At 39.3% G+C, this 12,842-nt stretch overlaps 1 protein-coding gene across 1 annotated transcript; it reads right to left on the bottom strand.

Annotated features, from left to right (window-relative positions):
* Nucleotides 1–3,032: 3,032 nt before the first annotated feature.
* On the bottom strand, nt 3,033–9,958 carry RSBN1 (round spermatid basic protein 1; the record flags this gene model as incomplete). The annotated part of the gene is made up of 6 exons (XM_010084911.1): nt 3,033–3,920; nt 4,536–4,644; nt 5,590–5,757; nt 6,642–6,784; nt 7,227–7,364; nt 9,288–9,958. Coding segments are annotated over 6 exons (1,691 nt in total), but the record flags the coding sequence as incomplete, so codon positions are not given.
* Between the last annotated feature and the right edge of the window lie 2,884 nt (nt 9,959–12,842).

Genomic DNA, 12,842 nt, shown 5'->3' with positions numbered 1-12,842 from the left:
GAGCTGCGCCCCCGGCTCCCCGGAACCACAGCCCAGGGGAGCCAGAGCGGGCCGTCGCCGGCCCCCAGCTCCGGGGAAAGGGAACTGCGACACGGGAAACCGAGAGCACAGCAGAGCCCGGTGTGTGCGGGGCGAGAGCTACACCTGTGGAGAGCGGGGACTGTGCATCCCCTGAGAACACCCACCGCGTGTCCCGCCTGCCTGGGAGAGAGCATGTCCCGTCTCTGCACAGAGTACCTGCAGCACAGCCAGCAGAGGAAATCAGAGCTAACCCAGAGTTCGTCTTTAAAGTGGGATTTGCTAGTCCCCTGCTAGTACAGCCGAGCCACGCGCCTTTATCCCAAGGGACGTTTTTAACCAACAGCACTTCGTTTAAAATAAGCCCAAGGCTGCGTTCCCTGCATTCCCTGTCTCAAAGCTCATCACTCTCTCCAGACAGAACGCTGGGCCAAGGGACATTTGTCTCCAGTATAAAGCAGGAGTGTTTCCTCCTTACCAACTGACCCGTACCGCACGGCAGACCCTCACACATCAACCAGCGCAGTCCTATTTATGAACTGTTCAGTGCTGAGAGCAACTGGAACCACCCCTGAGATCTGCCAAAGTCTGATTATCTCGTTAAGTAGGCTGTTTTATGAAATCTCAGAGAAACCCCAACAGCCAGCTATTTAACAAGAGATATTCAGAAATATTTACTCGGACCTACCCAAAGATTGGTTTTGCTCAGCAAATACTAAGTGGCCTGAACTCATTACCTCATTTCTAAACAGCTATAGCTTATGAAAATCAGTATGCTACATGTCTTGTTCTGGAAAACATTTGCATCTTTCCCATCAAGGCATTGTTCTAATTCTGCTCTGTTGTTTTCAGTGCAATTGAAGCGATCAGCTTCATGAGCAATCCCTCTCACACTTTACATCCAGAATGGAGAGTAGTATGTCATTTTGGTTAAGGTGTATCAAAGCTGATAACGTATTTAGGTAATAGATTTTTATAAAGCTTCCTCCTCTCTTCCTCAACCCTCCAAGCATGCTAGAACAGCACCACCAACATTCAAGTCACCTGAAGATACATTTCAGTACTTAAATCTGACATTAGATATTAAGTTAGCAATTGAACTGAACATCAAGAGAGCTTGATACTATTGGTCATCTCCCTCCTTCCAAAGAGAGAAGTCAGAGCATTTTCCTGGTATCAGGCTGTAGTCACAGATTTCACCAAAGCTACAGTTTTGAAAGCAACATGAACCTCTCTGGTCTTCTTCCTTTATCCGTTTGAAAGCATGCTGTTAGAATTTACAGAGGACTTCCAAATTGATTCCCTCTTCATTCTGTTTCAAGTTTCACTATAAAACAGCCAAGTTGGTGTAGGGGGGCCTTTAACCTCTTTATTCTGCCTCTGAAGTCATGTTTGCAGATTTGTCACTTCCTGAGTGATTGTACGCAGTGCTGGCTGTCACCCGACAGCCACCTTACCGATGTCCCTCTACTGACACGACCGAAGAACAGCACATGTGAGAAGTGAAATGGGCACTTGGAAGACTAGCAGACTTCATAAAAAGGAAAGAACACCCTTGGGTAATACGATCTTTGAGTGTGAAGGATGAACTGAAACCACTATTGCCTGTGAGGAATTTTACTTTGCACAACCCTTAAAGCTATGAAATTCCTCTCAACATAAAAAGTGGAAAAAACCCACCAGAGAACAGACAGCTCATTTATGAGCCAGTCTGGGTCATCTAGAATTTCTGCTAAGATTAAATTACACCCCTGCATGAATCACATAAAAGCTTTCCATTCTAACACCTTATTTACACAGATTACTAAGCAAGTCACTACCACTTCAATCTGTAAATCAGTTTTAAATTGAAATATTTCCTAGTCCTCATTTTTGTACCGAAGACAATACATACATACACATAAGGAGTAATACAGGTTCTAACTAATCACTGCAGTATCTTCTGATGATTATTTTTCTATCCGTTTAAAATAGTGACCTCTACACTGAGGTGCTAATATGTATATAAAAGCCTACACAAACAATATTGCACAAAGTAAGATTTATAATAGAGTAACATATTTTAGAGACCCTTATAAAGAGAAGAGTAATAATTGATATTAAAAAAGATGCATCCAGAACTAACACAGCATCTTTGCTTTTGTCTAGTCTAACATAGTGTTTCAAATCTTTCCTACCCCAGTGAGGATTAGAACAAATAAAGTCATCTGGAGACAGCTTAAGTTGCATCAAAACCCAACTTGTACTCTAAACCTGGGGAGGGGGAAGGGAGAGGGAGAAAGGGACAGGACTTTTCATTTTGATCACTAGAGAGGGCAGTAATAAATGGGATGAGTGAAAGGCAAATACAGATTACACATTAACATCCAGAAATATTGAAAGATTGTTTAAAAACTGTTGATAGCTGACACTCTACACATTAAGCACGTGCCACTGATTTTTCCACAGTACCTGGGCACCCAGAAGCTACACATGGAAACAGCAGTCCAATGCCATAACACTTTTTATTGTGAAACAGTAATACAGAACCTCCTAGAATAAGGACAGCCTCACTGTGTAAGTCAGTTACCAACTCAATGCTAGGATATTAAGTGCATCAGTACAAGGGGAAGTGTGGTTCCATTGGACACATCATGACCTGATCCAAACAAGCTGCCAAGTTGGTTAGTATTTTAAAGCCTTAAAGTGCTCAAAGATAGCAGTTTCCTCCACAAGACTACCAATAGGTTCTCTAATTTTGACACTATATTAATCATGTTCAGGGAAGATGTATTTTGGAAGCAAAACCCTCACACCAAACAACATAAGCAGTGCTATGACGTGTTAGGTCAGTAAGTCATTGCATTTCAACAGGATCAGACACTTTCTTCAGTTAATTTTACAGATCACCTTTGCAGGAACTCTAAGAAATAGAGAGAAATTTCTATAGCTTGTATATAAACCCAACTTGTATATAAACCAACATGTCAAGAACAGAAATACCAAAATTTCACAAATCATCAAAAGTGCTGTGCTTTCTCCTTTTTTTTTTTTAAGCAATTAAAACAAGATGGGAAAGTCACTTTGCAAGTCTTCTACAAAAGCATCACTTTCTGGTAAAGATTAGAGATAAAAGTAGGGAAATAACACTGACCAATATAGTTCAATCGTTTTATGTTACTGGAGGAATTTCATTCTGACTTTGAGGAGATATTCAATATCTCTTTACTTAAACAGAAAGAAGTGGTAGACCACTGTTACAGGTTGTACTAAGGGGTTAAAATACAACTTGAATTTTGCATAATCTGTGTAAAAAAGATATGCCTGACATTTTGGAATGTCACCTTTCTTTATAGAATTATAGGCAAGATTTCTCCAATAAAACATAAGCCAGTTATAAAACTATAACTTCACATCAAAATTTTAAAAAGTTGTTAAAAAAACATTTGATTATATACATATCACACAGAAGAGCCTGCATGATCCTGTGGATTGTGTTGCTGATCAGACTCTATTTTAAAACCTGGAAGGGGCTGGGCAGCCTGATCTGGTTGCACAAGTCCTGATACTGAAGAAACAGAGGAGGGGAGCACCCCTGGTGTAAGCTGCATTTCTACACCTGGTTCTTCAGGCTCTATTTTTACACTCACACATTGGGGTTCACCTTCTGACTCTGTCTTTCCAGGAACACTACTGTTCAAGCTTGAACTGTTCTCTGCATTTTGAGAAGTCTCCCCCACAGGGTGATACTGTTTAAGTCTGATGTGCCAGGCTAAGCTGCAGACTGCTGACACTGTTTTGAACTGATGAATGACATTTCTAGGGATGAAGTAGATGTCATTGTCACACAACTGAATTCTAGCATAGCGAATGCCTTCCCGTCTCATTTGGTTTAGTTTGGCTTCATCCACCCATTGAACACACTGGGAGAAGGAAAGATGGTAAAGTTAGTGGTATACCCTGGAAGAGTCAAAATTCAGTATTCACCTATTTTCAACATATTCTGTGTCTAAATCAGGATGTTCCTGTTAAACAGGTAAAACTTCAAATAAGAACTGGACTCTTAAAATATAATTTATCTCATGTGCACATCTTAAGAGAGGACAAAGAACAGCTAATAGCATTCTACAGTGACAGTTGAAAAAAGCAGGTTCGATGTGAGGCTGAATGGTTTTGGCTGACAGCACTGAGCTTAGATGCCTTCGCATCCTAAGACAACATCAGTACATTAGAAAAAGCAGAAACAGGCACACATGACTTCTTAATCAGCTTCCAGTTGTTTCTATAGCACATATTGTGACTCAAAGCATAAATCTCAGCTTGGTGGAAAGGACAAGCAGTTGGAGTAGAGGAGCACTGTAGGTCCTTTCCAACTGAACTATTCTATTCTGAACCATGAGAAGGGAAATGGCCCAACAGAGTTGTGAACTGAGGGCCACTAAGGATACAAAAGGGCTGGCTTTACAGTGAACCTGGAAACTGTCAGAAGCTACTTCCAAAATGCTAAGAATGAGCTGCCACTAGGGAAGATTTAATACCTGTGACACTGGAGGTTCATGCAGGTCCAGCTGAAGTCTCTGCACAACATCAGTGAAATCTTCAGCATGAAAACAAACCACATCTTTGGTTATGCGAGGCTGGTCACTCCTAGAAAAAGATGAATTCCAGAAGTTTTTAAAGAATTTGAGTTAGAGAATTATAGCTCTTTCCAGCAGAAAGTTGACAACAACCTCCTTCAGTTTTACACCAGCATGAAGTCTCATCACTTCTCAATACACATTATTTTGAAAAGGAGGTATAATTCAGATTTTTTTTTTTTCATTTTTCCTCCTTGAGGCATGCACAAATGAAGTGGTTTTAGTGGACAAATACTATACTGAAATGTCCAAGACCTAGGTTCAAATAGTCACTACCAAAGATCTGTGTTCTAGGAACCACAATTTGTCTCAATTCTTCCATTCTATAATTAGACAGAATAATTCTATGATTAAAGGAAAAAATGTAAAGTAACAAAGTAACTCTGAAGCTGAAGCAATGAGGAGCTGGGTTTTATTCAACAGCTGTGAATCAGAGTAAGGGAAGTTCTTGCACCTGTTAATCATATGAAACATCTAATGATGTTGCTAATTATGCTATACAATTTCTACTGTAATTGCTAGAAATAACAATGATGCAAGTCTAGTTTCTGTGCAGAGTCAACAACAATGTCCTCGGTACACGAAATGAGAAAGCACTGTAGCTATGAAGTTAATTACACTAGTTCTTAGATTACTGTTACAGAAGTTAGCATTAATATACCTATTCAGGAAAAGAACAATCACAGATGATGGTCCAGGCACAGTATTTTACAGCTTATTTTGTATGTCACTAAAATTTCCTGCAAACAGCTGTTATAACTTTTCTACTGCCTCAAGAAGAGAGAAAAATAGTAGGTAAATAGATGCTGTCTAGAGCCTGAAAAACACAAGCTGTCTTATTACAGGGTTTAAACCATTTCTTTGATTAGGCTTGTTTTCTAAGGAATTTTCTAAGAGAGAAAATGTTTAGAATTAACCCCTCCTACCAGAATAGTTACATTTCAGTGGCACTTACCATTCCCCAAACTGTACAGCCTTCAGAACACCTACAGCAGCAGTACTCTGCCAGTCAAACCCTTGACCCACATGATCAGCATGAGCTCTTGTTCTGTCTTCAAACAGAACCTCACGGGGCTCACTGGTCCGAGGTAGGTACTGGAGATTCTTTATTTCATTCATTGATCTACAACATGATAAAAAGACATACTAAAAAATGTTTCAGACTACTCAAAATTAAAAACTTTTATTAAAGCAATCTTAAAATGTTTGTGTTGCAGACTTCAAAATCAAAGACCAAAGCACTTCCCTCTGATTTTTTCTAGGTGTCTATTCCACAATAAAAGGTTGACACAAATACAGCAAAGTACAATTCAGGTTATGAGATCAAATGTTATAAAACAAATCCAATCACAAAAAAATTTTGGTCACTTGTGCTGGAAGAATTATTCCAGGAATTTAATGGATTGCAAGATAGAGCTATTTTAATAGATACTGAGGTAAAGTTATTTGGGAGTACATCAAAAAATTCTGCTTGAAATGACAATTAAAATATGCTTCCAGTTCTTTATCTCCTAAAATCTGTTCTACAGCACACTCTTTCTGAAAAAGACAGCAGGTACATATGTAAACCCCAATATTTCCTGAGAGGGTAGACAGTATTACAAGTGCTTTAGCACTAACATTAAAATGCAACATGAACGGTGCAAGGATCTCTGCTGGTTTAGAGCATTTCACCTGCCCCCCCCCCCCCCCCCAAATTAGTTCTTTCTACAGAAGTAAGAAGAATAAAACAAGTCTCCTGAAGGACAATAAAATGAGGTTTCAATCTTAAGAAAGCATTGATCTAGGACTTACTACTATGAAAAATGTTGAAAAATAAAATAACCATCACAAATAACTTATATTATCCACTGAGCCAATTTGAAACAAATTAAAATTAAACTTCAGTCTGTGAGTGAGCCTTCAGAAGAACTAGCTAGACAAAGTATTTCAGTTTTGTTCTCAGATCTAACTCAGACATAACTGCAATGTTTTACCTTTAATACAGAAAGGAAAACAAAACATTACCGGCGCCGTTTGAATGGTGATTTTGGCATATCAGCTGTTGGGATCATCTGCTCTCCTGGTCTCACCCACATTATGGGACCATCATCACTTTGTGACCTGCACTGAAGTCTAAGACTAGAAAGAGTACCCCAGGGCAAAGTCATCTAAAAGAAAACAAAACCAAAACAAACCACAAAACACACAATACAAAACACTGGGTGAGATATAAAAAAATCAAGCGATGCCTTCAGTAAAACTGGTTCAGATCTGCTGTCAAAAGAACTGGGTAGAAACAAAAATAAGCTCAAGAGACAAAATATATTCCAAGATAACTTTATCAAATTTAGTTTTTAGGGAAGCAGATGATTACATAGCATATGTATATGATAAACTATATTTAATTTTTTAATTATTTACACAACTGTAGCTACCTAATTCAGTACCTTTCATTTGGACACATGAAAGAACGTACCGCAGTAGCCCAAATGATAAACACATCAATAGAGAAAACACTTCTGGTTTCTAACCCCTTAGAAATATATGAAATGTAGTAATTGTGCTAGTATCTATATCACTCTAAACAAAATACCACAAGTTACTGCTTACTCTGAGAAAGGGAGATTCTTCTAACATATCCAGAAATTCTGGGAAGTAGTCCCCAACTTCTTCATCCACGGCTCCAACAAGGCTGATCTGCCGCATTGGTCCTGCTCTGTAGGTTCCACAGCAGTACGTTCGATTGACCTGAGAGGCCAGAGAAGAACACACACCACCACAGGTTTAGTTCTGTTACAAGAGATTAAAATGTATTGATACAGTACACTAGGCCATGGCCGAGATGACTCTTGTACCCATCTACAGCTATTTCACTAGAGATGCCTTGGGGAATATGCACAGAGCCTGGTACTGCTGCACTTCTATCCTCTAGCAGCAACCATAGATATTTAGCTTCTTAATTACAGGAGTTTAGCTCACTCCTATTTCCAAGTGAACAGCTCCAAACTAAAAGCTTAGCTTTAGCACTGGAGTATTGGAACAAATGAGCCAGAGCCAATGCAAGCAAAAAAATCCAGATAACACTGAAGCTTAAGTATTCAAATGTACAGAAACCAAACAGTTACACTACAAATACACACTGGAGTGCTTTGTTACACACATTCGGTTTACACCATCCTCACTGTCCTGAGAACAAAATAATTCCCTTTGCAATGGAGTTAATTATCACTAGAGTTTTATTAAGTCTTCCAGATTAAAGTCCTTATTTTGAACTGGAGACACTTCCTAGTAAAACTCAGTCTCTCTAAAAAGGTACAGAAAACAGCTGAATGTTGCACAAGCCAAAGGTCACATTCACTTTCAGTTAACTTGCAGTTAGTTTACAGATCAAAGTTTAATTTCTGGACACCACGCCTTCAGGACTCAAGACTACCTAATGCTCCCAATCCCCTTGCCACAGTATGGTTCAGGACAGCAAACAAGTTCATGCATATGGAAGGTTCAAGCTAGAATGGAGGTGACTTTTAACTGAGTAGCTTCAATTAAAAATAAAAGCAGCATTACAGCACACAACAATACCATAACATGCTTGATCTATAAAGTGCTTTTGTATTGTACAATTTCTCCTACAGGAAGGTCCAAAAGTGAAGCTTAGCCAATTTGACCATTCCTCAGCAGTGCTGCCAAGGAACAGTAGTAAAATTGCCAGGCTTACCCTCCCTGGGCTCTCTTTAGCAGGGCATTCTAGCCTTCTCTATTTGAAGATATGCTAGCTTGCAAAACAGGAGTTTTATCATCATGCAGCCCCACAGGTGAATCCACCATCAATTTAAACACATCCTTAAACTAAATACTTTACCATCACCTATACTCTCCAAGAAGTCCTGTTTCGGCTGTCTTAAGAGTTGTGACAACAATACTTCTGTTTGCTCGGTGTGAAACGCACCAACACACTTCAGCGAGAGAGGATTAACCAGGTCACGCTGAAGCTGGGTTTACAGAGGTGTTTTAGACCAACTGAACCTTATGTCATGACTCAATCTTAATCAAGTTCAGACAGTACTTAAAATAGAACCAAGGGAAATACCAGCACAGACTAGAACACAGCAAAGCCTTTTATTTATTACCATACATTCCGCACATTATCTAGTTATACTGTAAGCTGTACATGTTCACAAGAACAAGTGTAATTGTTAAATATCCACTTGATACTGTTCAGCCATTTAGGGGGCCATCACATGTACTCAAGGTAAATTAGAATGTAATCATGATGTTAAAGCACACAGGTAAATCATTGATACAGAAGACTTAAAACTAACTTGTGGACAAGTTTCCCATCTGCAGAGCACACCTAAAAGTGTTCTTACTGATAGCAGCAGTTTCTATGATAAGTTTAAATATGAGTTTAAATAACACCCAGCATCAGCTACTGATAGGATTAAGATGTTAAAAAAAACTTATTTTTTGTGCATGATATACTGAAACCTGAAAAGTAATGTCACTGCAAAAAAACCAGCTGTGAATAGAAAAAGTAGTGTTAGTATTTGGAATCCATACAGGCTTGCCCACTGTTTTGAACAATGTCAGCCTTCTCCCAAGTTTGGAACATCCACTGCAAGTCTGCAAGAACATCTGTGTTGTACAACTTTTAGGCCTTTAAACAGTTCTTACCTGAGAGTGAAAGTTTGAAATTGTTGTTGTTTCAATGTCCTTCTTGCCCAAAATTTCCATTTTCACTGGAGTGTTAGGAAAGTTAAAAGCAAAGTAATCCAGGAAGTCTGGTAAATAAGCAGCTGCTCCATGTACTATGGCTAAAGCATAGTAAGCTGCATTTTTATCATTTTCACTGAACGACAACGCAAGAAACTCCTCTGCAAATCTCTCCATCTCCACTGGAGACAAAAATGAGAGTTCATCCATGTAAGCATGAAGGACTAGAGCACCACCATTGGACTGATGTTCTTCATGAATGAAGTTACTAAACTTAGTGCCAGTTTTCAAGAAGCTGCTGCGAACAGAATGCTCCTGGTGTGTCACAAATGGTGTTTGTACTCCCTGGGGTATTCGATATTCCTGCATACCCAAATTCAGTCTGCAGAGCTGCTCATCCTTCAGGTACCTGAAGGATTCCTTGTTCATTTCGAAGTTATCACACTGTCCTTGAGACAGAGTCTCTTTGTCAATGCGAGTGAGTCCAGCACACACTGTCTGCACTTCTTTGTTGTACATCTTCAGGCGTTTTCCCCTCATATCTTCCCGGTGTTTCTTTTTCTTTTTTTTCTTTATCTTCTTCATAATAAGACTGTCGACTCGCTGGGTTTTGCCATTTTCATCTGGAGTTTCTGGCAGCAACAATAAAGAAAAGATTAGAGTTCTGCAGTTGCAGCATATTCACCCAAAAATAATTAAGACTTCTCACTTGCCTGTTCCCAGGAAGACTGACCAATAGCAATACCCTGACTTTTGACTTACAAGACTTAATTATACAACAAAAAATGCAGTACATCTAGTTATTACACAAAGAAAGCCTTGAATTAAGGAAAACGTTCAAAACTCAAGCTTAATATTTTAGAAATATTTCAATTTTTAATAGATTTATTAGAATACCTTTAAAAGGAGTCCATATTTCAGAACATCTATAATTAAGTACATTAATAACTTCTGACATTTAAGGCAGCGCCATGCAGGGGAAGAGGATAAACAAGTACACGTAACATTTAAACATTAAGATTTTCATTACAGAACATTTCCCTGATTTTGGATACACAATGTAGAAGCAAAACAGAGAGCAACTGAAGAGGTACAAGCAGACTGACATTCAGAGGTAAAAATACTTCAAGCAGTTAGCTTTCTGGCCAAAAAAAAAAAAAAAACAAAAAAAAACCACAAACCCACTTAAGACTGCTGATCTTTTGTATTAAAGGATCCGAATCATCACATTCACCCCTTCTGCTATCTTTTGCTAATTTTATAGTTAACTACTCAGGTAATTCAAAGCTAGAAATGAAGAGGGGGTGGTTTGGGTTTTGGGGGGTTTTTAAAGGTTAATCAACCTGTAACAGGCTAAAGGCTGAGAAATAAAGTGTAAGGACTGTTCTGTTAGGGAAAACGTAATAGTTTAATTCCTTATCTTTAAGGAATAAAAACTAATTCAAATAATATTTACCAAGTGACAATGGTAGGTAGAAATCTTGATGGTCCATCTGTTAAACTCAATTGCCAAGACAAAATTTTAACCTGCCTGAATCAAAGAACTATTTCATGTCAACAACGCACATAAAACTCGAAGAGCCACACCAGCAGGACAGCTGTGGGGATCAGAACAGGTAACATCCGACTAGAAGATGCAATAGCTGAAGTTTTCCAGTCTCCCACAGCACAGGGCTTTGTGCTAACATTTCCCTTCTTTGTCTGCTAAGCTGTCAAATTTGTATTCCCTCTTTATTCTCTTGCAGTACTTGAAGAAAAAAACATCACACTGACCTATGAGAAAAGGAGTAATGGTAAACACAGGGAGCTTCAAGTTATTTCGTGTAACCACAGTGTTTAACTGTATCATTACTGGTTTAGCTCAGAGCTCTTCAGTAAAGGTGGCTGACCTTCCTAACAGCCTGGTGTAACAAACAGACTTAGGAAGCAAAGAAAGAGTTGATTGCTTAACACTAACTTCACACGATTGTCTTAGGACCTGAAATACAAGTTTTCATAGTGCTGCTGTTAGCCTTTACAAACAGCAAATGCCCTTATTTTTATATCACAGCTAGGGAAACCAGGAAAAGAAAGGTGGTACCACTTGTTTTGGTAAGTCAACTGAAACAGTTCTTTGAATAAGCTTTTCTGGAAGTCTCAGAAGTCACGCGTGCATAAGCTTACTCAATCACTAAGCTCTCAAGTACAGATTCCTGTTTGAAGATATTCCCTAACAGCAGACATACATTCCTTGCGCTTTGGAAGCTCCAGTGAACACTGGTCTATTTTCAGGACAAAAGCTGACTCCTTCCACTGCCGTAACCACTGCACACAGCACAGTCCAGTCCCACTGCTACAGCGAGAGCAGCCTCTGCATTCCATGAAGCTTCACAGCAACAGTATGGTAATGCCTGACAGTCTCAAAGGAAATATAGCTTTAATTACTCCTTTAAACAAATGGAAAGCCTCCAGTACCTCAAACACAAAGAAGGCTACAGCTAGGTCATCAAGCTATGGGCTCGCACAGTGAAGTTAAAAAACAGCAGCGCCCATAACTCGGCTGGTCTAAAACTCAGACATCACATAACCAAACACACCAGTGTCTCTATTAAACAGCAGAAACACTGGAGATGTTCCCTGTCACCTGTGGCCAAATGTAAGATTAGTACAGTCAAAGAAACAGGCAGTTAAACTGGATTATACCTAAAGACTGATAGCGAAAGACAGGAAAAGAAATCCAGCTCCATCCCAAAACCCACTACATGGCAGTCTAGAACAAATAAGGAAGCGCTTCAGACTGTCAGTTAGCAAACACCTTTCCTCTGCAAATCTGGAATTCAGCTGGGAATTTTAACAGCATTTAAACCTTCATTAAAAGAAGGCCTCATTTGATAACTGGGTTAGAACTGGCAAACAGTGACACTCCCAATCTACAAAGATATTCTACTTCTGTAGTTTTATCAACATTTATCAAGCTAAAGTTTGACATTTACAATCCAGTTGCTTTTATAGTCATTATTCAAACACAGTGGTTTAGAAGCATTAACAGTAGTGAAAAGTCCCTCTCCATAACAGTCTGTTAAAACTTTTAGACAGTCATAAGACAGTAGTATCCAGAGTTTACACTACAGACCTAACTTTCGCAAGCATGTTCATCTTTGGTTTCTTTGGCACAGTACCTTCACACATACTCCCGGAGCATAATCCACAACATCTTTATTACAGCAGCTTTGGCAATTGCTTTTTACCTATGTCGATCTCACCAAGAGGCTTTTTACTCTTACAGATTTGTGAGCAGAACCAAAATAGCCATTCTGTACTGCTAAAAAATTAAAAAATACACTGCCCCCACCACCCCAAAATCCAGAGACGCTTTGGCCTTCCTATTAGAGAAACCTCGGGGCGTTTATTAAAAAATAAAGAAACAGCGGCTCCTCGGTTCTGGTGTACGTTAACGCAAGCACAGCAGGAGGAGAGCACGGGTATCCGCACCTGCGAGGAGACGGTCGGGAACGGCAGCCCTGCAGCAGGAGCAGC

The sequence above is a fragment of the Pterocles gutturalis genome, unplaced genomic scaffold, assembly GCF_000699245.1.
Source record: "Pterocles gutturalis isolate BGI_N339 unplaced genomic scaffold, ASM69924v1 scaffold42386, whole genome shotgun sequence".
In the NCBI taxonomy this organism is placed as follows: domain Eukaryota; kingdom Metazoa; phylum Chordata; class Aves; order Pterocliformes; family Pteroclidae; genus Pterocles; species Pterocles gutturalis.
Note: the sequence above shows the minus strand (reverse complement) of the source record. Positions and strands in the feature narration are given on the sequence as shown.